General features: G+C 44.5%; 1 protein-coding gene across 1 annotated transcript in view; it reads right to left on the minus strand.

Moving 5' to 3' along the window:
* The window catches only part of RNF11 (ring finger protein 11), a 29,951-nt gene extending 5,306 nt beyond the window's left edge, over positions 1-24,645 (minus strand). The window contains exon 1 of the mRNA XM_063407106.1: positions 24,205-24,645. Coding sequence (XP_063263176.1) covers positions 24,205-24,327 — 123 coding nt within the window. The 5' untranslated portion in view covers positions 24,328-24,645. The remainder of the gene's footprint in view (positions 1-24,204) is intronic.
* Positions 24,646-25,205: the final 560 nt, after the last annotated feature.

Consider the following 25,205-nt stretch of genomic DNA (forward strand, 5'->3'; position numbering starts at 1 on the left):
AGCCAAAGTCTGTGTTATTTATCATTTGGTAAAGATGTAAGGCACTCCAAACTAAGATGAAATTTCATGCTAACTCTATTACTACATGCAAAAACCCCTAAAAAAGCCAAAACAAATAATCAAATCCACATATTACTGTCAGGCAATGAAATAAAAATCACTTTCTGGCACTTAATTTGCTTTAGTCAACTGTTTTTTCTCCATAAGAATTAGTAATGATGAAACACCTCAGATGTCCATAATCCTGGAGATATATAACTTACTCTTTGTTCACAAAGTCAGTGGTTTCCCTGGCTTTCTGGGCACAGAAATCATTCACTCCCAATGTTTATTCAGCCCTTAAAAACAACAGCATTAATTCACACTCAAGGACTACAGCAGCGTTTGTGTCTCCATCTCACCCCAGCTCCACCTCCTTTGGGGGGAAAAAATCATAGAGGGCATCTGGAGGTCTGCACTTCTCACTCCTAATGAAAAGAAACACTTTCACATATGGCCTAAAAGGCCCAGAAACTTCCTACACACAGATCTTCAAGCACACTTTAGATTCTTGACTAGAAAAAGAAGGTTTCACCAAGCATGGTTTTTAGTTTGAAGTTTCCTCTTCAATGCAACTCAGTTACTTATATGCTGCTGTAAATCTGCTTTTCTCTTGTTTTACAGCCTTTTTGTCTTGTTTTTCCAAGTACCATGAATTTGTAATACTCTGAAAACAGGTCAGTGGTAGATCACAAACTCTTAATCCCTGGATAAAGATTATTTTAAGATCCTTCTACGGCACATATCAGCAGTATGTTATCAGGGCTTTTGTTTGTTTGTTGTTTTTATAATTGCACCAACATGCCCAAATTATCCTTTCAGGATGGTGAAAGGTGAGATGAATAATTGCTAATATTGAATAGCTCCAGAGGTTAAAGCCTCACTGCTGTCCCTGAGATCCTGTCTACAGCAATCTGCTGTCCTTTACTGATTGCTTTGCCCTGTTTCCATCTCCAAATTTTCTTCCTCACCTAATCCAGTGCTCTCTGTGTGTCTCACCCTGGGATATTAATTTGCATCTTATCAGATCAACAGTGTATCTGTAAATTCAGTCTGACAGAGGAGACAAACACCTCCCTAACTATGTTTATCCTACATCTTTTTCACACTTTTTAAACACCAGTAGCTGCAGCGCTTACATGCCTTGTGGTGGCTGTCTAATTAATTAATGCAAATATAACAGTTCCATTTGCATTTCCCCAGCTGTTCCCACAGCTCTGTCCTGAAATCCCTTCAAATTGCTAATGTCCTGCCTGGAGCAGGATGTCTGAAGGCAGCTGCCCTGCTTCACACACACCAGCCCCACTGCAGCACTCCTCACCCTTACACACAGCTCAGCCTGGCTGCTCCCCAGCTTTCTCACCTCTAAGGACAGCAGGGAGCCCAAAAACCTCAGCTAAATATCAACAACCTCAGTTTATAAAGGTAAAGTCAGGAGGTGACAAAAAAAACCCCTGCTCTTGGAGGTCTGTTTCAAAAATTCCTGCTGAATTTGATGAAATTTTCTCATCTCACCACTTTATTACTCACAAGGAACTTGCTGGGACGATGGTCCTGGGACCTTTTCTGTGAATGTTATTCTGATCAGAGTGAAAAAACCTGAACTCCATCCATATGTGAATACACATTCTGAAATAATATCCTCCCCCAAGACACATTAATGTAAAACCATGCACCATTATAATGTGCATTATACAACAACTACAGCTTACTTTAATAATCCTTAGAACATTACGAGCAGCCTGCCAACTATAAAAGCCTTTTTCTGCCATACAGAAGAGAGCAGTTAATTTATAAAGGTGAATAGCAGCTGCTATAAAACATCATGTAATGAAATTGTTACCTAATTTTTTAGTATTTCTGCTTCCAAGTAGTCACTCAGTATGAGTAACTGCAACAGCTGAGCACTTAACACTAAAAAGTTCTTCAGAAAGAAAAATCCTCTCCTCTCCCTTTTGGAGGGGACAGCTGGGACAGGCAGATCAGACACATGTGCACACACACTTCCTACCATGGTGCTCGTAAGGAAAGATTATTAGGAATTCTGGCATTGTAGCAATTGGGCACTGCAAATGTGGTTGGTAATTAATAGAACAACAGACTGAGGAACCAGTTTGAACACAGAAGAGGAACCTGCAGGATCTGTGCTGTGTTGACTCCAGTTAAGAAGCACCATCCATTTTGAGTCATGGATCACACTTCAGGGAGGTGTTTTTTGGTGAAAGCCACGGTGGTTCTGCAGAGATGGCACAGCCTCATTCACACTATAACCAAAACTGTAAAACTGTCTTGTGCATTCTTCACAATTATTCAAAATTACTGGGAAATAAATGTATCTGAAGAGGTGGAAAAGAGTAGCAACCACGAAAGAAAGCGAGTCCTGACTGCTGACTCTCAAAATATCACCTGTCCCCTTAGCTCAGCTTTGCTACCAAAAATAGGGCTGGGACAGAGAGAGGAGGTACAAAGTAGACGTATCCTGCCTGCTGCTTTCCTAGACAGTGACAAGGGCTGTGAGAAAAGGACTTTCAAGTTTTGTCTCTGTGCTGTCACACAAACCCAAAAAGGCATCGCCCTACTGCCAAGACAAACAGTTGGCAGTGCCCTTGCAGCTTGGCCAGAGCAAAGCCAGCCTTACCTGGCAGATGGAAATCACCTGCAGCTCTGCAGAGTCACCTGCTCTGAAATTTGATTAACCATCAAGGCAAACCTAAATACAAAAGACTAGCAAGAAAGAGTTGTAGGGGAAAAACAGTAATTAAAAAGCAGTAATTACTCCCTGGAAGCACAATCTCCTGACACAGCCAGTTTTGACATTTCCAGGCTGCACAGCAGGTTTCTCTGACTCAAGGGCGTCAACCCTGAGCACTGATAGTTCCACTTGCTGATTTGTTCAACAGCTTTGTGTCAGTTTTAGGTGTCCTTGTTCCTTTCTCCAGAGATCCCATCAAACATCAGAGTGTGAATTTTTTCAGCAAAGTCAGTAACTTACACACCAACATGTCCCAGACCGGTAAATTGCTCACCAGAGAATTGATTCCATCCCTCCAGACAGCCCCACTGACAGCTCAACTTACAGCATCAGGCCACAACTTCTGAGAGATAAAAAAGCCCTCTTGTTACAGCTCCCAGCATGTTTATTTTCATAGGCTTTTTTTTTTTATATTGAGAAGGAAAAGATTCATAAACAATTTATAAAAATTCATGCTTTTCTGTCAGGCTGCTGCAGTGAGAAAAGCCAGGAAAGAACACTTGCACCTAAACATTAAATTAAGGACACTCAGGCACAAAATGCAGCCTCCTGAGACTGGTACACCCCAGAGACTATAAAACAAAGCAGCTGGGTAGGGAGAAAATCTAGCAGAAGGGGTCAGAAAGCAATTCTGCAGCTGGTGGTGGAAGAACAGCACACAAATGTGGATCATCCTACCCCATAAGCATCCCCACATCGGTGTTATTGGTACATGTTCTCTCCCACTTAGGCCAAGTGGTTCTCTGCAGAAATCCCTCCTTAGGCCTGACAAGAGCAGTTATTACAGTGCCATGGCTGCATGAAACACAGCACTTAGGTTTCAAGTGAGATGGCCTCAAAAACTCAGAAGTAGATTTAAAGCAAATAAAAACCTGACGTTTTGGGGGAAAGAAAACAGTTCTGAAAGGTTGAAAACAAATATCTCAGACTGTCTCCACTGCTGAAAGGTAAAGTGAACCTGCTGTGTGCCATTCACTTACTGTGGATGTGGAATTGCTGGGTAGCAGAAAGCAGAAATTAAAAAGCCCACCCCAAACAAAGGAATGGAGTTAATGTGTATTTTGGAGGCTGCACTCAAGCACAAGACACGAGGGAAGCTATGATGGAAAAGCTGGCAGAACAAGAGCAGTCCACACAGACACTGGGGAATCGTTCACACTTCCTTTAGATACATTTGCTTTCTGCAAAGGGTAAATATCAGTTAGTGCAACTTGTTTACAGTATAAATCGAAGGGGTAACAGCTAAAAAATGGTACTATTGATCATCCTGGGGAGCACACAGAGTCTGCAGGCAGCCGTGACTCTTGCTGAGCCAGGCCCTGTGTGCAAACAGGCTCTGCTCACACCCTGCCCTGCTCCCTGATGTTGGACACGTGGCATCTGTCCCAGATGCTGTCCCCATGCACACCCCAAAGCACCCCGAGGCTCTGACTCACCTCTGGGTGCAAAAAACTCACACGTGCTTCTGCCACCCAGGACACAGGCCTGGCCCAAAGCTCCCAAAGCATTGCACCACTCTGACAAGTGCGTGCAAGTCCTCTGTGGGAAGGGCTGGGGATGGATGGCTGGACAGGCGCTCCCAGGGAAGAGTACAGGGATGTGAGGGACTTCAGGTGGGCAATGGAAGGCACCAAGAGTGAACAGCAGTGCACACTGGGCCCTGAACTGCTACTGAACTCACAGACTCACTGCAGCCCAGTGAGCACACGCAGTCCCTGCTTATGGTGCCATTTCAGGGAATTTGGAGATTAGGGCACAGCTGACTCCAGCTGGTGTAGAACAGCGCTGCCTCAGGACTGTGGGCCCTGTCACGTCCCTTGCAGTGGCTCCAAGGACACTGCTCTGCCTGACTCTTCCCCTCATGGAGAGCACACAAGCCATGGCCACTGACAGTGCGATCTCTCAGCTGCTGGGAAAGCTGGGAACAGGCAGGCAAGAGGAAAATGGGGGGAGTGCCCCTGTTGGGACTCAAGCCAACTGTGAAAACCTCAATCCAAACACTTACAAAATAGCAAGAGTGCTAAAATATATCTTCTGGCAAGAATTAGGTCAGCCCGAAGGTAATTCTAAGAACAAAACAGCCGTTCTGAGGACTTCAGGAACAAGGTAGCAAAATTATGGAAACTGGCTCCAATTAGCCAAGAGGACAGACAGGGGACAAGGGGCCAAGCCAGGGAGTAAACATGAAAATGCACATAAGCTGAAGGCACGAGCTGTCAATCCATCAGGGGAGGGCTGCTGAGGCATAAATACAGGCTGTACTCCAGTGTGTAAATAGTATAGACATGTATATGTGTGTATTTAAGGGTTCTAGTTTGAACTAATGAGAACATCCTAACACACAGCATAGAAATATTCTGCAGAACTAGGAAAGTACTTTAGAAAAAATGTGAGTAGGGTATCAAAGGATTGGAGAAATCAAGTGACAAATGATCTCATCTCTAGGCCGAGTGTTACTGTTCAACATTTGACAAGCACCCTCCTTGGGCAAAGAGGACTCTCCATAATGCAGTTTAACAGCCTTGCCTAAAGCTCCTTTCCACAGACATCCAAAAGCATCCCATCGAGGAGCACAGGTCCTCCTACATCAGGTTCCTAAAACAGGACCTTAAACAGACACAACAGTCCCAGCTAGACTGGGAATATCACCCTTGTGTAAGGTCTGTGAGGTGTCAACTCGGCTTCAGATAAGAGGTAACACAAGTAGCAAAAACAAAAGCTGCACAGCAGCAGCTCCCTCAGATCACCCACTGTCCTAGGCCAGGACACAAACTGCTTTTTTGTAGCCACTCAGTTGTAAACAAGATCCAAAAAGAGGTCTGAAAGAGGACACAGTTGTTCTTTTTATAGAGATACAGTCTGGTACCTCACCAAAATACACAGAAGAGGCAGTGTAGGAGGCTTCTGCAAACCCTGACAGGGACCTTTCCCTGTACCAGGGCCCAGCTGGTGAGGCCAAGCTGTGCCAGAGCCCGGGAAGGTGGGCCAGCAATGGGCTCCCCCAGCAAGGGAAGCCAAGCAGAAACCTGATGAACACTTTTCCATCAGGACTGGCAGCAAACAGGCACTCTGAAGAGCAGGACTCACACACTGCAAACCTCTGCCACGCCTGACGGAAGAATTTTCCATGAGGCTTCACAGCAAACAGAGACTCGGGAAAGCGGGACTCTCATGCAGTACAAAGCTCTGCCACAGCAAAAGGGAAGGAGAAAAACCAGATTGCTCTACTAAGGATAAATGACTTGGGGGAGAAAAGGGGCAGCAGTCCACACACTATTGCAGAAGAGCTTCAAAAAGCAGATGGGGCTGGTGATGAGCTGGGTCTGTGTAAGCACAGAGCAGGAAAACCTGCAGCAGAGACACTGCTGGTGTGGGGTACCCGCTGTGAGACTGTGCCAGTGAGGCAGCCCGCGACAGCAGGGTCTGTTCCAAACCCCAGGAATCTGTGCTCCACTTCACTGCATCATAACTTTGTACTCAATTTGAAATATTTTAATTGCCTTTTTAACAAAGCCATCCTCAATTACAAATGCTTGCTCAAGCAGAAAGCTGCCACACCTTGGCAGTTTGATGGTACACTCAGCTCCACAGGCCTTCTCGTTTTCTTACTGGCATGTGAATTTCTAATGAACAGTGGATACCCCTGAGATCAAGGTGTGTGAGAAGCCTCAGTGCAGCAGGGACTGTGCACAGACAGCCAGGAGGCTTCCAGAGGCCAGCTAAAGGATACATCAACGCTGCATTTTGTAACAGCACAACCACAGGTTTTTTTCTTTTTTTTTAAGCATGTTTCTGCATGCTGAAAAGCCACAGACAGATGAAGCCTCACATTCACCTGCCATGCACCTCAAACACAGTCCGAGCCTCTGTGCGCCACTGTCCTGGTGTCACTGGCAAGGGTGTCCCTACCATCCACCCAGCTTCTCTCTTCTACCACATCCTGGGAAACTCACTGGGGTTTTTTGTGACTTCAGCCACACCTTGAGGCTGGAACTGGGGTTGGAATTGGTGCCAGCAGCACCCTGAACTGCTGGGCTGTGCACAAGAGGCACCACTCAGGGCGCTCCATAGTGTGGACACTGACACTTCCCCAGGTGCCCACTCACCGCCATCTCCCACTTCAGGGAGAATGAGCACACACAAAAAATGTGATCTGACTATTTGTTTAGCATCATTTGATAATAACATTAATTATTTCATCTTTGAGTTAATAAGCAGCAGCTGTAAATAGCCAGAGGCACCAAGTCAGCCGATCAGCTCATCTCATCCAGTCATTTATTAATCTTAAAGGAACGTCCCAGGCATTAAATGAATATTTCTAAATCTCCTGGTTTGTTTTTTTTTTTAAAGCAGTTCTCTATTTATAAGCAAGTAATGACTGCATGAATATCAAGGCACACCAAAGCTTGACAGAGCTCCACTTCTCGATGCAGTATTAGCAGTGAACACAAGGGCAACGTTTCTATTTTTTCCCAGCTAAGTCTTGTCCTCGCAAGCAATGACTCTGCGTTTTCAGACACAGGGCACAAATCCAAGTGTGATCTCATGCAACTGTCAAACCTCTTCTAACAGAAAAAAAGCCTGTGCCAAGAACAGGTAGAGAAATCATAAATAGCTCTCTCAGGAGTTGGTTATACAAATGAAATATTTCCAGAACACATTTTGCCTGCTATTTTAAAGTTTTAAATGCACAGAGACAGTTCAATGGGCACCTGGTCATCTCTTTCATGTGTGATCAGACAACATGGATTCATTTCACTGCTATGTATGAAGCAGCCAGTTGCTGGTGCAAGCAGGACAAATTGCAAACTTGCAGCTTCACAGATAAATAAGGTACAACTTCCACCACTAACTGTACATGCAAACACCTGGCTAATTAGCCTTTTCAATTTATGGTGAGGTAGGGCTTTTTACACTCATCTTTGGATGGTGTCTGTGCTGGTTTCACACCAAAAATACCCATGTTCATTTCAGCACAGATGCTTTCGGAGCAGCTGGTTTGAATGGGAACTGAAGAAGTTGCAAGGGTGAGGGGGCAGATGGGGAGCACAGAGCCCATCCCAGCCTCTGCAGCTCCCATTTCATCTTGTTCAGCTCTAATGGGATGAAGAAAAATCTCTATTTTGTCAGACCATTCCCCTGTTTTACATTCACTGTCATGGAAGACTGGGCTTTATTTAAATACAACTGAAATTTCCTTTCTGAAGGAAAACTTGAAGTTTCCACAATGGATTCATGCTACTGTCTGCATGGATCAGTAAAATCTACCAATGTCCTTACTACAGCCCCAGTAGCACATTTAGTAAGGATTTCAGATACTACCAGGGACATGGCACTTGAGCACCTACTTAAGTACTTGCCTGAATTATGGCTCAGGCTGCCACAAAATCTCAGAAAAACAGAAAACTGTTTGAGAGGAGGGACACGAAAACAGAGAGGTCATTTTTCCAAATATGGACTGACTGGTTGGAAGACAAAGCCCCATTTCACCCTGACACACCCGCATGAGGGCAGCTGCAAAGCCTGGAGATTTCCAGCCTCAGCTCATGCATATGTAACAACCCATCTTTCATGTTGTGTGAGGAACACCAGAAACCCTGAACACTCAATACAGAGGTACACAGGAGATACACAGTTTTACAGCTGGGGCAGAGAAAGTCTCATGGAAATACAAAATTTGTCTGTGCAAATTTAAAAGCTCTAATTTACCAAGAACATTTACAAACATACACAAGGATACAGCTCAGGTCCTGCACTGAAGTGTAACTGCACCACTCTGGGTGAGATTCATGCTACTTTTGTTGTCCCCCTGAGTCAGAAATGAGGTGTCATTAACATTATGCTACCAACACTCTCAGGCTTTATGAAAATGTAAAGAAACACTCGTACTCACTGTATTCTCCTGCATTAATGTTTAGGGTGGAAAAACCATGTCCTGCTCCAACCTACACGCTCACTAAAATAAGTTTTGTCAGTTTATACTCACACAGACAAACTGCAGTCACATCAAAACACCAGAATGGAGTAACACTGAGCTTTTTTGGAAGTAAAAAAAATATACACAGCCCCAACAAAACAGCTATCAAGAAAACCTGCGAGTTCTTTATGTTTAATTTACTACATTTAGTCTAGACATCTAGTCTTGTTACCTTGGGAGTCATTAGGGTGTAACTACAGAGGTCACTGTAATACCTAGATAAGCTCCAAGAAAAAAAGCAGCTTGTTGCTCAGATTATAACTTCATAAGCAGAAATATCATGACTCAATGACTATGAAACATTTTAGTTATCTTTCTAGACTTTCTAGCTCACCCTTTGATCCCTGAATGGAGACCTCTCCAAGAGGTAGTGGGTGCAGCAAAAGTAACTTAGGAAGCAGATGGCAAATATTTAGTGCCACTCCTGCAAGTCTACAGGAATAAACCCACCTGGTCTCCTTATGGCTGGCTGCAGTTAAGTGAAGTCAGGGAATGTGCTTCCCTGGGAACACCAAAAGATTTACTAACCAAACAGACAAGGTAACCAGATGAACCTGAATTCCTGTCTTTAAATGGGATCCCACCTTTCTTATGGATGAATCTCCCGTGCAGTAAAGACACGAGTAGAAATTACTGCAGCAAACAATATTTTGTTCTTTCACTTGTTTTGAATCACACAGTAGAAACAAACTGATCCTTCTGAGAGGTGGGCAGCTCTGTGCTCTTCCTTGGGGGCAGAAAAGGATTGGGCATGGCCTTCTCTGTGAACTTTGGCAAAAAGGAGGCCAGCGCTCATCAAAATGAAGTCTGCTGAACACCATAAGCAAGTACCCTGCGGAGTAATTCCCAACTAGAAATCAGGTTTAAGAAAATATCTTTCTCTGCTGAAGCTTTATACTGAAATCAGCCTTGAAATAACTTACAGGCCTGGTTCTCTTTTTTTTTGTGTGTGTCATTCCATGTAGTGCTGCACTCTTGGTGAGGTCTTCATTCAAGGGAATGGTTTACCCCAGTGAGAGAGGATAACATCCAGCAGCACATGAAAAGGTGCTCACCCCTTGGAGCTGTACATTCTGCAGATTTGGAGTTAAGTATCTTCTCTAACATCTATTATGAGTCCCCATGACAAATTCACTGCAAAAAGCTGAGCGGTCAGTCAATGCTCCCATCACTTAACACATGCCTTATTTTCTTTTTTTCACTGTTGTTTTTGTTTGGTTTCACTGACTACAGATGAGACATTTTGTTTTTCAGGAATATCAAGTTGTTTGAATATCATATCTGCTAATAAACAAAATAAAAATAGAAGCGTTAGCCCAGAAAAACAAAGGCTGAAAGGGATATAGGATCTCTAAATAAATCAGAAGTGTAAACATCAGAGAAACAACTAAAGACCTATCTGGTAGAAGAATAACAGGTTCCAGTTTGCCATAAATAATCTAGAATTGTGAAATAAGCTTCTTGAGCCTTAGTTCTTGGCTGATCAAAAGATCAGCCTGTAGGTGTTACAGGGCAAAACTTGACCAGTGTCTTTCAAAATCATCCATGGTCTGCAGAAAATAACTTCACTGAGTATATGCAGTATGATCCATATATACCTTGTCCAGACACCAGAAAACAATCCAATTCACACAGCTGTTAATATGCAATTTTCAAGACTGTACTGAAAACAGTTGTTATCCAAATTAATGCAATCTCTGATGCAGTGTAAAAACTAGCAATACTGCTTGTCATGTTTAACTCACAGCTGATTTAAATAAAATACAAAAGATAACACTCATTAAATCCAAGCCTCATTTTGTTGAAGCCAAGTCAGCAAACACTGTCATGAGCACTTGGAAGTTTAAGACACCAACAAAACAAAAGCTTTAAATGTGAGAAAATAAATTCTTGGGCAAAATAATTTCCCTTTCGGAATTCTAGTCTGATCTCAGGGAGGGTTTTGACAGCCCACTGGGGGAAGATACCTACAGTGGAGCACAAATGTTCTTGGCAAACCCTTTCACCTGCAGCACAATCTACAGGCAGAAGCAGGAATGAAGGCAGGGCTGAACAAAAGGCCTTTATAAAGCTTTTTCTGCTGAACATATGCTAGCTGGAAGTTCCACTTGTGTTGCTTGAGTAGCACCAGGCAGCTGCACACTAGTGAGGGTTTGGCCCATGGCAAGCAAATGTAAGGTCATCAGTGAACAAGTGCACATGGCATTATTGCAGTCTGTGTCAATCTACAGGCATTTCATTGCTGCTAAGCACTCTGCAATTAGGATTTAAAAGCATATTTGTCTTACTTTAGTTTGCTGTATTACTTAAATTTTTTAAAGGCACAAAGGGCACTAGCTACTGCTCTAATTTAAGCAGTTATATTCTGTCTAGCTGAAATGTGTAACTATTCAAACTGAAACCTGGCCAGCATATTCTGTGAAATAATCCAAGGAACCTTAGTGGTCTCATTCAGAAAATGATTTCTACAGCTTTGCAGTGCCCCACAGCCCTGGCAATGTGGACTATGACTGACAAGGAAGGGTGTCCTCTCTGCCCCAGCAGCTCCATCTCCTGTGGCTTTGAGGATTTTTTTGGTAGGTTTCCAAGCCAAAAACTGAGCCTGACCCAACATAGTTAATAAGATGCAAAAAAAGCTTTAAAGATGGTATTTACTGCTCATATTCAGTGTTCCTGGTTCTGAATTCAGAAACCTGAACAGAAAGGTTCTGAACAAGGGGGACTGAGCTGTGTAAGAGCTCCAGCAAGGAGGAAAATTGGTAATGCTGCATGAGTGGATGCATGAAGAAGCAGCAAGATTTGCTTCTCAAATTTATTTTCTGAAACAGGGTTTTGTCCCTGTATTTGCCTTAAGTAAGACTGGCTTCAGCAGGATACCAGTGGCCTCCTCTGAGTGATGCCAAACTAGAATAAGGAGACACAACATATAAAACAGGACAGTCAAATTGAGGCACCCAGCCTAGCTCCTGGTCTTACACACTTACATGATTTCTTAATTCTGAACATTTTAGACAACGGAGAGGCTGTTTTATTAAAAGCCACAGACACTGGCAGTCCTCACATACATATGCACAAAGGTAATCAAACTCCTAACAGCACTGACAAAGCTTGCCAAGCAACATTCAGACTTTGGAAACCATCCACGGAGTCATAACTGGAAGGCTTGTGTGAGGAAAGAGGCAGAGCAGCACCCACGACACAGATCAATGATGTTACTGTGGTCACTTGTGTCCCAAGGGACATCACAGACTGCTGCACAATGTGGACAGGCTGTCAAAGTCTTCCGACACTCCTGCACTTACCACGTCTACTCATGAACTGTTAGGTAATACTAATGAAGCTTCTTTAATAAGAAAATAGCAAAGAAAAGCACTCCAGAATCTTTAAAGGTGTTGACAAACTTCGATTCTTTTTTTTTAACCAGAAAGATCACAATTAAGAAATAAAGAATGAAGGCTTTGTCCACATCAGACATTTGTCCTGAAGCAGTAAAATCCCTTCAACTGAAATCACCACCCTGCTGAAGTTAAAAATGGCAACTTGAGATTGCATTTCATGCACAGACCATTCCCAAATGCACTCACTGCTCAAATCAGTATCAGATACTCATCCTTTGCATGCTCTGGTACACAGTTAAATCCAAGTATAGCCTTAATTTCAACATGGAAAAGCCAAAACTTCTCTAGTAATGGCACACATCTAATACCTGACACCTCTAGATCTTTCCACAGATGCCACTAAGTAAAATGCAATCTATATGTGGCGAAGAGTGCTGATAAATCAAATCTCCACCAGGAAGTCAGTTCATTTCACTAATCTGACCAAAGGAAGAATAAGACAACCCATTTCAGACACCTGAATGGTATGAGCTGACCCACCACGGAGTGACTGCAGAGAACACGGCTCCATGTAGAAAATGGGAGGGAAAAGCAAAACAATCCCAAAGACCTCCTTGTTCCAAAACATCTACACACACAACACTGAGCACAAAGCACAGCACATTTTTGCCTGGTTTCAGCCAGTGGTCTGCTGAACACAGAGACAGCCTCTGAGCCTCTCCTTGGGCCTTGGCTGTGCTCATTCCTGAGCTGGGCCTGCTGAAGTCATTATTTTTAAGTTCTGGAGCAGGAAGGATCCTGCCATCAAGTTAAAAGAACACAGATGCTGCTTTCTCCACATGCCAGAGGTGTACACAGCCCACCACAGGGTTCCACCAGCACTGGCCTCGGTGTGGTAAAGGCCCCAGGAGAGGAGTATGTGGTGTCCTTAGGCAGTGCCTCTTTCTGTAGGGACTGGGAAAGTACCCTCCTCTCCCCAGAGAGGCTGCAGAAGCTGCAGCTCAAGTTGCTGATGCACTCAGATAAACCCTCCTGTATCTAAAAAAAAGCCTTATGCTGACAAAAGGACGGGCAGATTTCCCTCAGCCTACAGTGCACTCCCCCATTTGACTCATCACCCTGAGGTGGAAACGCTTGCCCCATCCCTCAGCACCAACAGCCTGTTTGGTAGCATGTGTTATGGAGTTGTTACTACCATTTTCCCAGTTTTTGCTTTCCAATAAAAACACCACTGTGCCAGCAGTGCTGCTTGGAGGAGGCTCCATCTGCGTGATCTGACCAGAGCAAAGACCACAGTGACCCCAGGATATTCTGATTCCTGTGCAGAAACTCCTGCTGGTGCTAAGGCAGGGCCCATTTCACTCCTTTAACAGAGGTACTTGGTCATTTTTCAGCTGTAGCACATTGAGGAGACACAGAGATACAAAATTCAGTGTCACAGCTGGAAGGTGGGGAGACTGGCCTTCACCTGGCTGTAGTCCAGTTAGTGACATGTGTGTAAAATAGATCTCCCCAAGAAAGGAGAGATAAAACACCCCCCCTTTCCTACCACAGCCTAAAACTTCAGCTCTTTTCTCTTCCAGTTCATCAGCTCAGAGTAAATGAGCTACATAAAGACTTCAGGAGACACTATATATAGGGTGAAGTGAACTTTTCCCCAGGAACCTCTAGATCTAGGTCATCTTGCTTCTTCTCAGAGGCAGGAAAAACCAGGTTACTCATTGAACAAGAATACAGTTTCTAGAGGAAATAAAAGATTACTTGGAGCATGAAATTTTGTGTGGATAGTATTTTTTTGTTTCCTAAAGGATTTTAAAAACAAAACTTGCCATTAAACACTGTCTGATTCTGTAGATTCCATCTACTTTAAACTGAGAAACCACTATATTTACAGAAGGAATGGGCATTCTTTGGTAAACTTACTTTTAGTAGTTTAGCCACACAGTAAAGTAAATACAATTTCGGATCTTCTAAATTTCAGGGAGTTTGTCTATATTCCGACATAATGTAAAATCCTCCCTGCCTCTCATTTGTGATTCTCACTGATGGCTAGAATGATTACACAAAACCCACCACAGCTCCAGGCAAGCTGATTATGAATTATGGATTATGAATCCACCTGGATGGATTAAATACCACAGTCCCACTTCCACTCGAGGGCGGGTGGGAGAATAACCAAGCATCTCACTCAGGTTTGGGCCAAGGGCCACCATCTAACCCAGCCCAGGCACTGGGGTACCTGGCCACTGCAGCAACATGAAAGTGCCATGAGCTGAAGAGGTGGGAGACCAGGGCAGGAAGAGTTTTCCCAGCTCAGGACAGACCTCAGTCTATGCAGTGCTCCTCACCCAGCTTCCAATCAGCAGATCCCTAAAAATCATCAAGTAAAGGTGTGGGCCTGTATTTCAGTTCAGTGACTACAGAGGGGATTTCATTAGCTCTTGCGAGCACAATCAAAACTGCCCACAGAAACTCGGAGAGCCAGGAACTGAGAGGTGAAAAAGCACTAACCAAGAAAAGAATTAACAGTTAATTTAAAGTTAAGTATTTTTGCTTGAATTTTAAAACTGATTCTGCTCCCTTCCAAGAATAGTAATATATTTTCAAGGACACCATTCTCCACGGGACAATCGACAAGTGCCTCAAGGTCTCCAAATATATAGATGCAACATTAAAGAACTCTGTGCAGTAGACACTAAAGCAATGCCTCAGTCATATTTCATAAGCTAAACTGAAGATATATGGATGCAACTGCAATATAAATCATAATATTTAAACAGAAAACATCCAAGGGAAATCCCAAAACATCAGAAAGTGGCAATGGCAATTAAGCAAGTACTACTAACAGAGCATAAAATAAAGTCTACAGATGTTAAAATATTAATTTCAGTGTTTTAACTAAATCTGAATTTAGAGTATGAGTTTACTGAGCCTTTTATGTATTTTCCACTGAATACAGCAGTTCACTGCTTTTTTTTAAGCAACAGTACAGACCAAACCAGTTTAGCAGTTTGGTATGTCTGCAGTCAAGCAATGCTTGCACTCATTTGTTCAAAACCCGAGAGCAATCCCTTCTCTTCCTGAATTTTAAATAAAATTAATGTATTCAGGCAAAATAAATACTAGTCTTAATCCATATTGCAAAATCATACAATGTCCAAATTAAAGATTTCGATGACTGTATTAATAAAACACTGTGATTAATGTTCAGTGCACAGAACAAGCTCTGTATCTGGCTTTAATTACAGTGATGAATAAAAGTCAGACACAGGCATCGTCCCAGAGTATTCATGCATTATACTGTCCCATAGATACTGAAATAATGGAATCTGATGCACTTTGATCTCTTAAATAAGCCTCCCACAGCTCTGAAACTGAAAGGGCAAGAGCACCCAACCTCATCCAATTCTGCAGTGTTCGCACACTGAGTCATAAGAGATTTGTATCCCCACCACCAGGATATATCTTATGGGAATAAATACAGAGAAATATTGCTCCATTTCCTTCTGGCTAGAGCTTGGACACAAATCATCTGGAGAGCCACACAGAGTGAAAGTGGTGAGGACTACACGGGCACCTTACAGTCTCCACAGAGCTATTTATACTTGGACAGTAGTTATGTTGTATTTGTGGAATATATTCTAGTCTGAATTTTTCTTCTAAAGCAGTTTTGCCAAGACACAGATTAGAAACTGGCAGCATGTGGTAGATGTAATGGTTTTAATCATGGTTGCAGGATGGTCAATTCCTTGCTTTTGTCCAAACCAGCACAGACTGACTCATTGTTTGCTTACAACTGGATAGTCAAGCAGCTTCATGAAATTTTATTAGTCATAAACCAGATGTTTCCTTGATGCTTCTAGGACCTCTTTTAGAAGTCCAAACTCTACTGGCATGTGGGCTAGTTACAATCCCAAGGTCTGGGAAGCTCAGCCCTGTCAGTCAGCTGAGACTCGTCTTTGAGGATGAAGCTGGACCTGCATGAGCTTTTGGCCTTGCAGGGCACTACATGCAATGACTGCTCCTAAACTTTGCCTTTAGAAATACAAATTGCTCCCTCTGAGCAAAAAACAGATGAAAGGACACAGAGGCCACTCCAGTGTCCAAAAACACAACCAAGGGAAACAGGTTTCATTATTGTAAGGATAATAGTCTGCACATTCATCACTGCATGCTGGGGCTAAGGGAGGAACTGGATTTCCTGAGTCACAGTTTCTCTCATCCTTACAACAGTTTCAGTCCTCCCCTGGACACCTCAAGTCTACATCATCCCTCAACTAAACCAGTGGCTAAAAACAGAGGGAGGCCGAGAAGGCTCAGAAATGAGCGCAGCCTTTGACAGAGGGTTCGTGTGCGTGCAAACGTGCACAGAGCATGCGTGAGCGTTGTGGTGGATCAGCAGAAATGCCCAGTGCAATAACCCAGCTGGTTGTGATTTGGCTGACGCAACTATGGTTAAAGGATGGCTCTTTTATCTCCTCCTCCGGTTGCCGCACGCATCTGCTCTTTGTCCGTGTCACCGTGTGTGGATCCTGGCCCAGCAGCTTTTATGCCACCGGCATTCTGACTTTCTTCTTCACTGATGAGAAACAGAGTGGTTGGCAGATTCCTACGGAGGGGCTGGTAAATAAAATAATCACTCTCTGTAACTGCTTGGTCTCTTGGAAATTGTTTCATTAGTTCATAGGAAAGTCACGGTTGATTTGCTTTAGTCCATTCCACAGATCATTATCTCTTCAAAACATAAAAGTGGTTTATTTTCCATGGGTCAGAAACTGACTCCAGATGTAGGGCCAGCAACAGCTGATCACAGCACTGAACCCGAGGTACATACAGGAAACAGAAGAGCTTCCTAAATGCACGGTGGTCCCAGATTTTGGGGAGGGTGGTATTGCATGTTTGGGTTGGCTAGTCCAAAAGAATGCATGATCTTCCAGCATAGCAAAGATTCATCACCCTGATTAGGCAAGATTTCTTATTACCATCTCCACAGACTCTTCACTCCTACTAATCAAGCATCTGGAATGCAGGCTGCCAAATAAATGCTGAACTATCAGATTCCAAAAGAGATTTTAGGAGACTTATCTACTGCATTAAACAGATCTTCTGATAAAGCTCCCTCTCTACAGCATCAGGTTTGTCATAAATTTCTGCAGAGGTTCCTTTTGTAATAGAGGAACATTGTTTTATTAAAATCAAATTACCATTGAACACTTTACAAACTTGAATTAAATTACTAAGCATGCCTGCAGTAAAGATAAACTTTATTACTCCTTCACTCCTCATTTTACAGTGAAGAAAATAAAGCCCAGACCATTTCAGTGGTTTGCTGAAGTTACAAACAGAACAGAAGACATGAAATAAGGATGATGATAGCTTGTCTAAGGGCTGCTAGAGTGGGGTTTTGGTGGATTTTGTTTTGCTTAGTCTTGGGGCTGGGAGTTTTTTTGGTTGAAGTGCAGTTTTGCCCATCAAGAAGTTACACAACTCTGCCTCTGGTCACTGCTACAGCTGTTCCCCAAGAGGTGGGCAGAACAAGACATTTGTATCTTCTACAAAAACACATTATACCTTCAAGGGAGCAAGACACAGATTTGCTTCTGAGACCTTCATAAGGTCAGGGCCAATTTTTCTTGTGGTCTAAATCAAGATCGAAGCTTCCTTTGCCTTTCAGAGTCAAGAGAACAGTGACTCTTCAGCTTTTTCCCCTGAAAAGGTTTTATTCTTACTCAACCACGACATCTCTAAAAACCTGCTCATTTATAATTCTTTGGTCTGTAAAGAACTGTTTCATTAGCTCATAGAGAAGTCATGGCTGATTTGCTTTAGTCTGTTCCACAGACTATTACTTCTCCAAAATACAAATACGTTTTTCTCTTTGTGCATATGGGGAGGCAGAAACAAGGACAAGCACAAAGACTGGAAGACACAAGTCTGCCACAAGCAAGAGGTGTTATTTTTAGTTTCTTCGCCTTACATTCTGTAACCAGTTTGACTACAACCATTAACAAGGTCTGCTGAAGTGCTCATTAAGCTGAGCTCCCTTCCTTTGCTGAAGTGACGAACAGGGACAAGGGAAGACAAGGACAGACTCCGCTGAGCATCCTGAGCCAACTCAAGACAGTTCTTGCAGAAATCCATGTGAAGCAGAAAGCAATACTCTGTTAAATGTGATTATAAACATATCTTTCTCTTTTCAGAATTCCCCTTGGAAAATCTTGTGGACAGAGTGGTTAGGAACAGATCCTTACCAACTGCCAGCTCAACAACAGTGAATCTAGAAACCAGCTCTAATTTTATGAGAAAGGTGGTAACACAGAACTCAAACATCAGCATACTCTTCCCACCACCTCTAGCCATGCCTAACACATTTTAACCGACTGTAGTTTAAAATCTATTTTAGGCAGATAAAACATTACAATATTCAACCAATATTAATTAAATATTCATTTAAACTGTTTATGAACGGGTATTTTCAAGATTGACGTTACCTAACTCTGTGATACCATCTGGTATCTTTTACTTTCAGGTCTGTCTTCCTTTCTCTCTTCTGCTCTGCCCCACCAGCTTTTTTCTCCAGCAAAATGAAAGGTAGCCCCCATCAGCCAGCGTGGCAGGCCGTGCTGAAACCAGTATGAACTGAGACAGGAAATACAGGTGCAGGTTTTTTCTAACTGTTGTCTAGAAAGGAAGTTTAGACTTAGCACTGTCAAGAAACTTTTCACCTAGAACTGATTACCAGCAATACAATTCTCCTTGCTAAATTCTTCAGCTGTGGAAGAATAATGTTGAATGCTACTATAATGACATTCATAATACATATATTTTATTGCTGTATGGAAAATGAACTGTATACCCCTATACTGATATTAAACAAAAGGTTTATTGCATTGCACATACAAATAATTTACCAGAACTGCAGCATAAAACATGGAACACTTACAGCTTTTCTGAATGCAGGTCTAAACTGTATCATAACTATTTATCAGGAGTGGCTTTATCACTTAATGCTTGGTCTTTCACAGATAAAATGTTATTCCAGAGAACTACTAAAACACTTTCTCATTTCTGAGAATGAATTACACAGTGTCACTCAAGCAATGTCATCCTTGAAGAGAAAGCACCAAACATCACTGGCTACTCCACCATTTCTTATCCATACAGCAAACTCTCAACTTCAGCTCCTCCATCACTTTCCCTCCTCACTGCAGCTGATCTTCACCCCAGGCACTGCTGCCAGAAAGCACCAACCAGCAACACAGCAACAAAAACAAAGGGTTTGAAGCCCTTTGAAGTTTCCACCAGACTAAGGAATTGAGGACTGGAGTGATACTTCAGTTCACATGCACAAGTGCAACAGTAATTCATACACATCATCACCAAGATGTGGAGGACAAGCAGAAAAAATGGCAAGATATGCATAGCCAACTTTAAAATATATTGCTTTCTCTTCTATGAAAGTAACACCACTAGTTGGTTTGCTTTTTTCCATGGATAGCTTTCTATATGTAACATTTTCCCACTGCATCTTTCCCCCTTTCATGGTGCTCCAACACAGACCAAAAGTTCCAGCTTTGCACAACCACTCCATGGTAGATTATAACCTGTTACACTACTGCAGTCTTCTTTCTTGGAAAATACACACAGTCACAGATGATAAATCACTTCCATTGGGGCCCAAGGGAATTTTTGTTCAGCTGTTTCTATAAATCGGTGCAACTCCTAGATCAGAATTCATTTGGCTAGCAATTTTTAATTATATTAATTACCATGCCTTTGAAAAGACAGCATCAGAACACCAATGTAACATATACTTAAGTCACAAGGAGAGTGTAACAAAGGCTTGGTTTCTGTCTTGAGCAAAAAGCATCCAACACTCCCATCCACAGGGCAAGGTTCATACAGAAATACAATGGACTCCTTCAAGAAGATTCTCTGACTGTTCAAACTGGGCACTTCTTCAGCATCTCCAGGGCTGCACCTCCTGTGCTGTGCCCCTCACTGGCCTATGGCACTGCCAGGACAGGCTCAAGTGCCACCTCCTGCACTGGGAACAGCTGGAATGAAGCACACAAGCCAGAGGGACGAGGACATGTCCACTGTGTACAGGTGACACTCAGCTCAGAGAGGCCCAAGGAGGCTATTGCAGCAATCTCAGCTTTAAGAGAAGCCATGAGACATCCTAAATTACACTCTCAAAACCTGCTGACCCCAACAGCTTTTGGAGGATTATGGGAGCACAGCATTGGGTTAAGCTCATGTTTGTGATCTCTCGTCTCATTTTGTGCCTACAGCCAAATCAAATGAGTATCCAGGCCAAAAGGTTTTAAATTAATCCCTCCAAATAAAAAAAAAGAAAAAAATCCACTAGATCCACTGAAACATTTTATCTGGGCCTGTAAGACAACACAAGGTGATTTGAAATACCAGAGGGTGGCCTGGAGCTCTTCAGGTAACAGGGTAAAATATTTTATTAGTCCACCTGCCACATCAACATATCAAATGAGCTTTTATGAGGTTAGTATCAACACCAAGATCTTGTGCTTATTTCTCACGCTTTTAGCTAAGTAATTTAGCAAGTGTCATACATCTGTTCCAGAAGACTGTGTTTGGTCCACAGTAATACTTTTTAGAAACTTATGGAGAAAAGGAGTAAAGCATTTTTACTTTACTGGGTAAAAATTCCAAAATTGAATAAAACGGCAAATTATTTCCTACAGCTATTAAGGAACTATTCAAGAACAGAAATATGAGACAATGATTAAGAAGAGGGACACATCTGTTCTTCAAAATAAAGTCTCTGAGAAGAACTACTAGAAGTAAGAGAAGCTGAAAAAAACCCAGTGAACTTGTACGGAAAAACAGCAGAAGGCATACTGCCAACAGATGGTGAAGAAGTCATACACCAAAAAGGAAAACAAACTTGAAAGTATACTCAATTTTGAGAACTTGAGAAAAAAAAAAACAAAACCAAAGCTAACTCCTTCCTAATCACAGATTCCCTGGCTAAAAATGGAGCTACATGTTCTTAACACTTAGAAAAGCAGTTGTAATTTCTGGGTTCTAAAATGGAGGCATTCAAAATTAGCATCTGTCTATGAAAATGCTGGTCCTGTCTCAAAATCACTTCCTTCCTCCCCGTCATGAAAACACACTCCTTTTTTGGTGTGTTTTCATTATTTCTCATGTTAGTGATTAGCTCAATGCTGGAAAAATATCAGATGCTTTAATGGGCCACTTTCTCATTAATTCAGACACCTGTTCAAAAAGATGCTTCCTCTCTGAGGCCTTTCTGCAGCAGCTGGTAATAGGTGCTGCCTCAGGAACCAAGACACAGGTATTTCCAGAGCCTCCCAATGGAAGTTATTCCCCATTATTCTATGTCTCCATACTGTCAATCCAATTCTCAACCCCACTTTTGGAAGTAGGAATTTTATACAGCCAGTTTAATAGCACAAAGGAATTTGACATGCTATACTGCAATTTTTACTGGGGGAACATTCTGTAGTTGGAAATCAATAGGTAAATAGCAATTATGGCATAACAAGAGTCCTACATGAATGCCCAATCCTGTCAGAACACAAAAAAGTACTTTAGATGTCAAAACAGTACAGAAGTAATCTACAACTGTGTATCTTCCCCCAGCAAACCTCCTTCCCTTAGTTTGCATACCTTGCAAGAGCTATTCAGGAAGTTGACACATTATTGCTGCAAACCCAAGAGCAACAGACACATCAGATTTTACTCCCTTCTAAAATATGTCCACTTGCAGCTGAAATTGCAGCAGTTGGCTTTAAAACTGTTCACCTTCCAGTTTCTAGAGGCTAGTTGCCACGAGTAAGTTTTCAATCTTGTTTTATTCCCTTCCTTGCTTTCATTCCTAACGTTTATACAGTATACACTAACTCTGGTTAAGATACTGAAAGAAGTAATTACCAGGAACAAGGGCACAACTTTCCCATTTGTAACACTGACTCTGAGCTGCCACTTGAAAGTTAAAATGAGTGACTTATTTCTAGCACAAAAGTAATACAGGAGCATCAGCAATTGTTCATACTTAAAGTTTTGAGCATCTTGTAAACATTAACATATAATTTAATATTATAAATCCCCTCAAAGTACACAAAATCCTGCATCATATTGTAGCTAAGATGTATTTTTTTTTTAAGTCCCAAACCACTGTGTGTGGTTCAAAATCTGTGGAAAGAGGAGCTTTGATTTTGACTATGAGACACTAAAGGCTACCCTAAGGTGAAGCTTTAGGAACTGCCAGGATCAGTGGAGGAGCTTTCAGGACAGACAGTGATGTCTGACACAGCCAAGTGCCTGTGGGCACATGACCTGATGCTGCACAGCTCTCCTCAGCTGAGGGAAGGCTTGCTATGAATACAATTCCTCGATAATAGACACCTGTGGGTTCATTTATTTTACTCTCTGTCATGGTCTCAGTCAACCATCCACACTTACAGACAAGTTCTTCACCAAGAAAAAATTTTAAAAACCTCTGATGACAGAGGAAGAGTTGTTACCTATGCCAACATCCACACTAGAAGGCCTGCATAAGGCATATACCTGATTGGTGACTGTTACAAGACTGTTACAAGGTTGTTTTCAAAGGGAAGAACAAGAAAAAAAACCCAAAAGTCTTCCTAGAATCACAGCTATAAATGCAATGAATTGCACAGTCAAACTTTTTACGCTGATTTGACAAAAGTGTAATGCATTTCTAAACTTCATGGACCATTCAGGTTTAATTTAGAATAACATAACCTTTTAAAAACTTCATCTGCCACCAAGCACTTTCTATTTACTGGACTTCAGCAGACATAGTTCAGAAATCAGAAGAAAAAAAAAACAAAAAACCTCACGTCGTGGAATTTATTGTGCCATTCAGCTTTCGAACCCAAACAAAACTATCAGGCACACCCTGCCAAGAAACATCAGTGCAGCTTCAGGGCACCAGCAAAGGGCTGCTACGTGTAGGGCTTCTCTTCAACACTCACGGGGCTCCTATCAGGGTGGAATCCTTGAACTTGCTGAAGCATTTGTAGATTACACGCCTGTCCGGTTAAATACTTCCTGCAATTTTGTTAATTATACATCAGGATCTGCAATTAGGGAGTGACTCCCATCCTAGAAAACACACAGCTCTCAAGTCACCCCCCAGAATGTGTGTCTCGACTGCCGCTTCTATAGATTCCTCTGGAATGTATGCTATCATCCCAGATAGGAAAACACTTTCAAAACTTGAATAGAATGTGCAGTTCTACCGCTGGATGGTTTTCCTTTTCGCTCTTCAGCGCTGTAGACCGCTTGTTTAGGTGAATACACATTTCTCGAGGCGGGGGTGGAGATCCGGGAGCAGACAAGTGCAACCCCAAGTTCAGGTTCCCTTTCCGCGTCCGTCCCTTCCAGAGGCGGCCAAGCGCAGCCTTCCACACCACCGCCATCCCCCTCCACACCGGCGTTACCCTCCGCTGTCAGCAAAGCCATCACGGCAAATACCCGGCCTTTCCCTTCTTTCCTCCTGATTCGTCATCGAGATGTAAATTAACAGATGCTCTCACACACAGAAAATAAGAAAAAAAGCCCCCGCCGAACAATGGGAAACAGTTCCCCGCCAGTGCCCCAGCGGACGGAGGGAAACAGGATCCCCTGCGCTGGGGGAGTTACTTAGTGGGGATCAGATGCTGCTAAAAATACGGGAGCGGTGCGAGCGGGCCCGGACAAAGCCCGGGCAGGGCCCGCGGTCCCCGTCCCGGAGCGTCCCCGCGCCAGACGGTGATGTCACCGCCGGCGGCAACAAAGGACGCGGCACCGGCCGGGCGGCCCCTGCCCTCCGCCCCTCGCCCCGCCGGCGGCACCGCGCCTCCCGCCCGCCCGGAGCGCCGGCACCGGCCGAGACAAAGCGGCTTCCCCCGCGCTACGTGCGGGCGGAAAGGGAGAGGTTCGGGCCGCCCAGCGCCGGAGCGGCGGCGGCGGGGAGGCGGCGGCCCCCGGGGCGGTGCGGGCCGGCCCCCGGGCGAGCGGCCCCGCGCCCCCCGCCCGCCGCGGCGGGGCCCCGCTGCCCCCGGCCCCGCTCCCGCCCCCTCCCCTACCTGATATGGCGGCGGCGGCTCCTGATCCGGCTCAGCCCCGTCTCCGTAGCTAGCTCTGTCCGACTGGGACTCGTGGAGCAGCGAGATGTCATCCGAGGTGGGGGACTTGAGGCAGTTCCCCATCTTCCCGGGGGGAGCGCGGCCCCCCCTCCGCCTCCTCCCGCTCCGGCGGCGAATCCGCGCCCTCAGCCTCCCCGCCGCAGCGCGCAGCCCGCAGCCGCCCCGCCGGGGAGGCTCATGCCAGCCCCGGCCCTAAGCGGCTTAGCAGCAGCAGCCCGGCCGCCTCTCGCTCCGCTCCGCAGCCGCCCCGACCCCCGAGCCGGGGGGGCGGCAGGACGGGCCTCCCACCCCCCGTGGGGCAGCGGGCTCCGGTGGGTCCGCCCGCCCCGCGGCTTGCCCGGCGCGGTTCTGCTTCCCGGTCACCAGCTCCCTGCGCACTGGGCTTTGTCGCACGGGCCGCCCTGGCTCCTCCTCTCACCCCTCCCCGCCGGGCCCGGGGAGCAGCCGCGGGGCCTCGCTGGGTTCCGCGCCCCCCGGCTCCGCCGCGGGGATAGCGCTGCCCGCCCCCGGCGCGATGAGGCGGGACAGGCCGGGCTGGGGGACCCAGCCGCCTGCCGGGCTCCCCCGGCCCCAAAATGGTGGGAGCCGCTGGCCCCGCCCCCGAGCGCGGTGTTTGTTTGTGTTCCGGGCATGGCGGAGCCCGCGGCCGCTCGGGCCCGCCGGGGCGGGACGGGACGGGACAGGGCGGCAGCGGGGACCCCGCACCGCCCGGCCCGCCCCCGCTGAGGGCTTTGTGCGAGACCCTCGCAAGGGTTCCCCCGCGGGCCGATCCCCAGGCAGGGAAGTCCCTGTGCTGATCGCTGGCGTTTCCCGAGGGGCACCGTCAGTGTAGGCACTGGCAGTGAACCCCAGATGGAGCAAAATCAGCAACACGCACTTGGCTTTTTGCGTTTTATAGATTTTTCTATGCGATGAACAGGTACTCTAATGTGCCATATATT

This window comes from Prinia subflava, chromosome 10, assembly GCF_021018805.1.
Source record: "Prinia subflava isolate CZ2003 ecotype Zambia chromosome 10, Cam_Psub_1.2, whole genome shotgun sequence".
NCBI classification, from domain to species: Eukaryota; Metazoa; Chordata; class Aves; order Passeriformes; family Cisticolidae; genus Prinia; species Prinia subflava.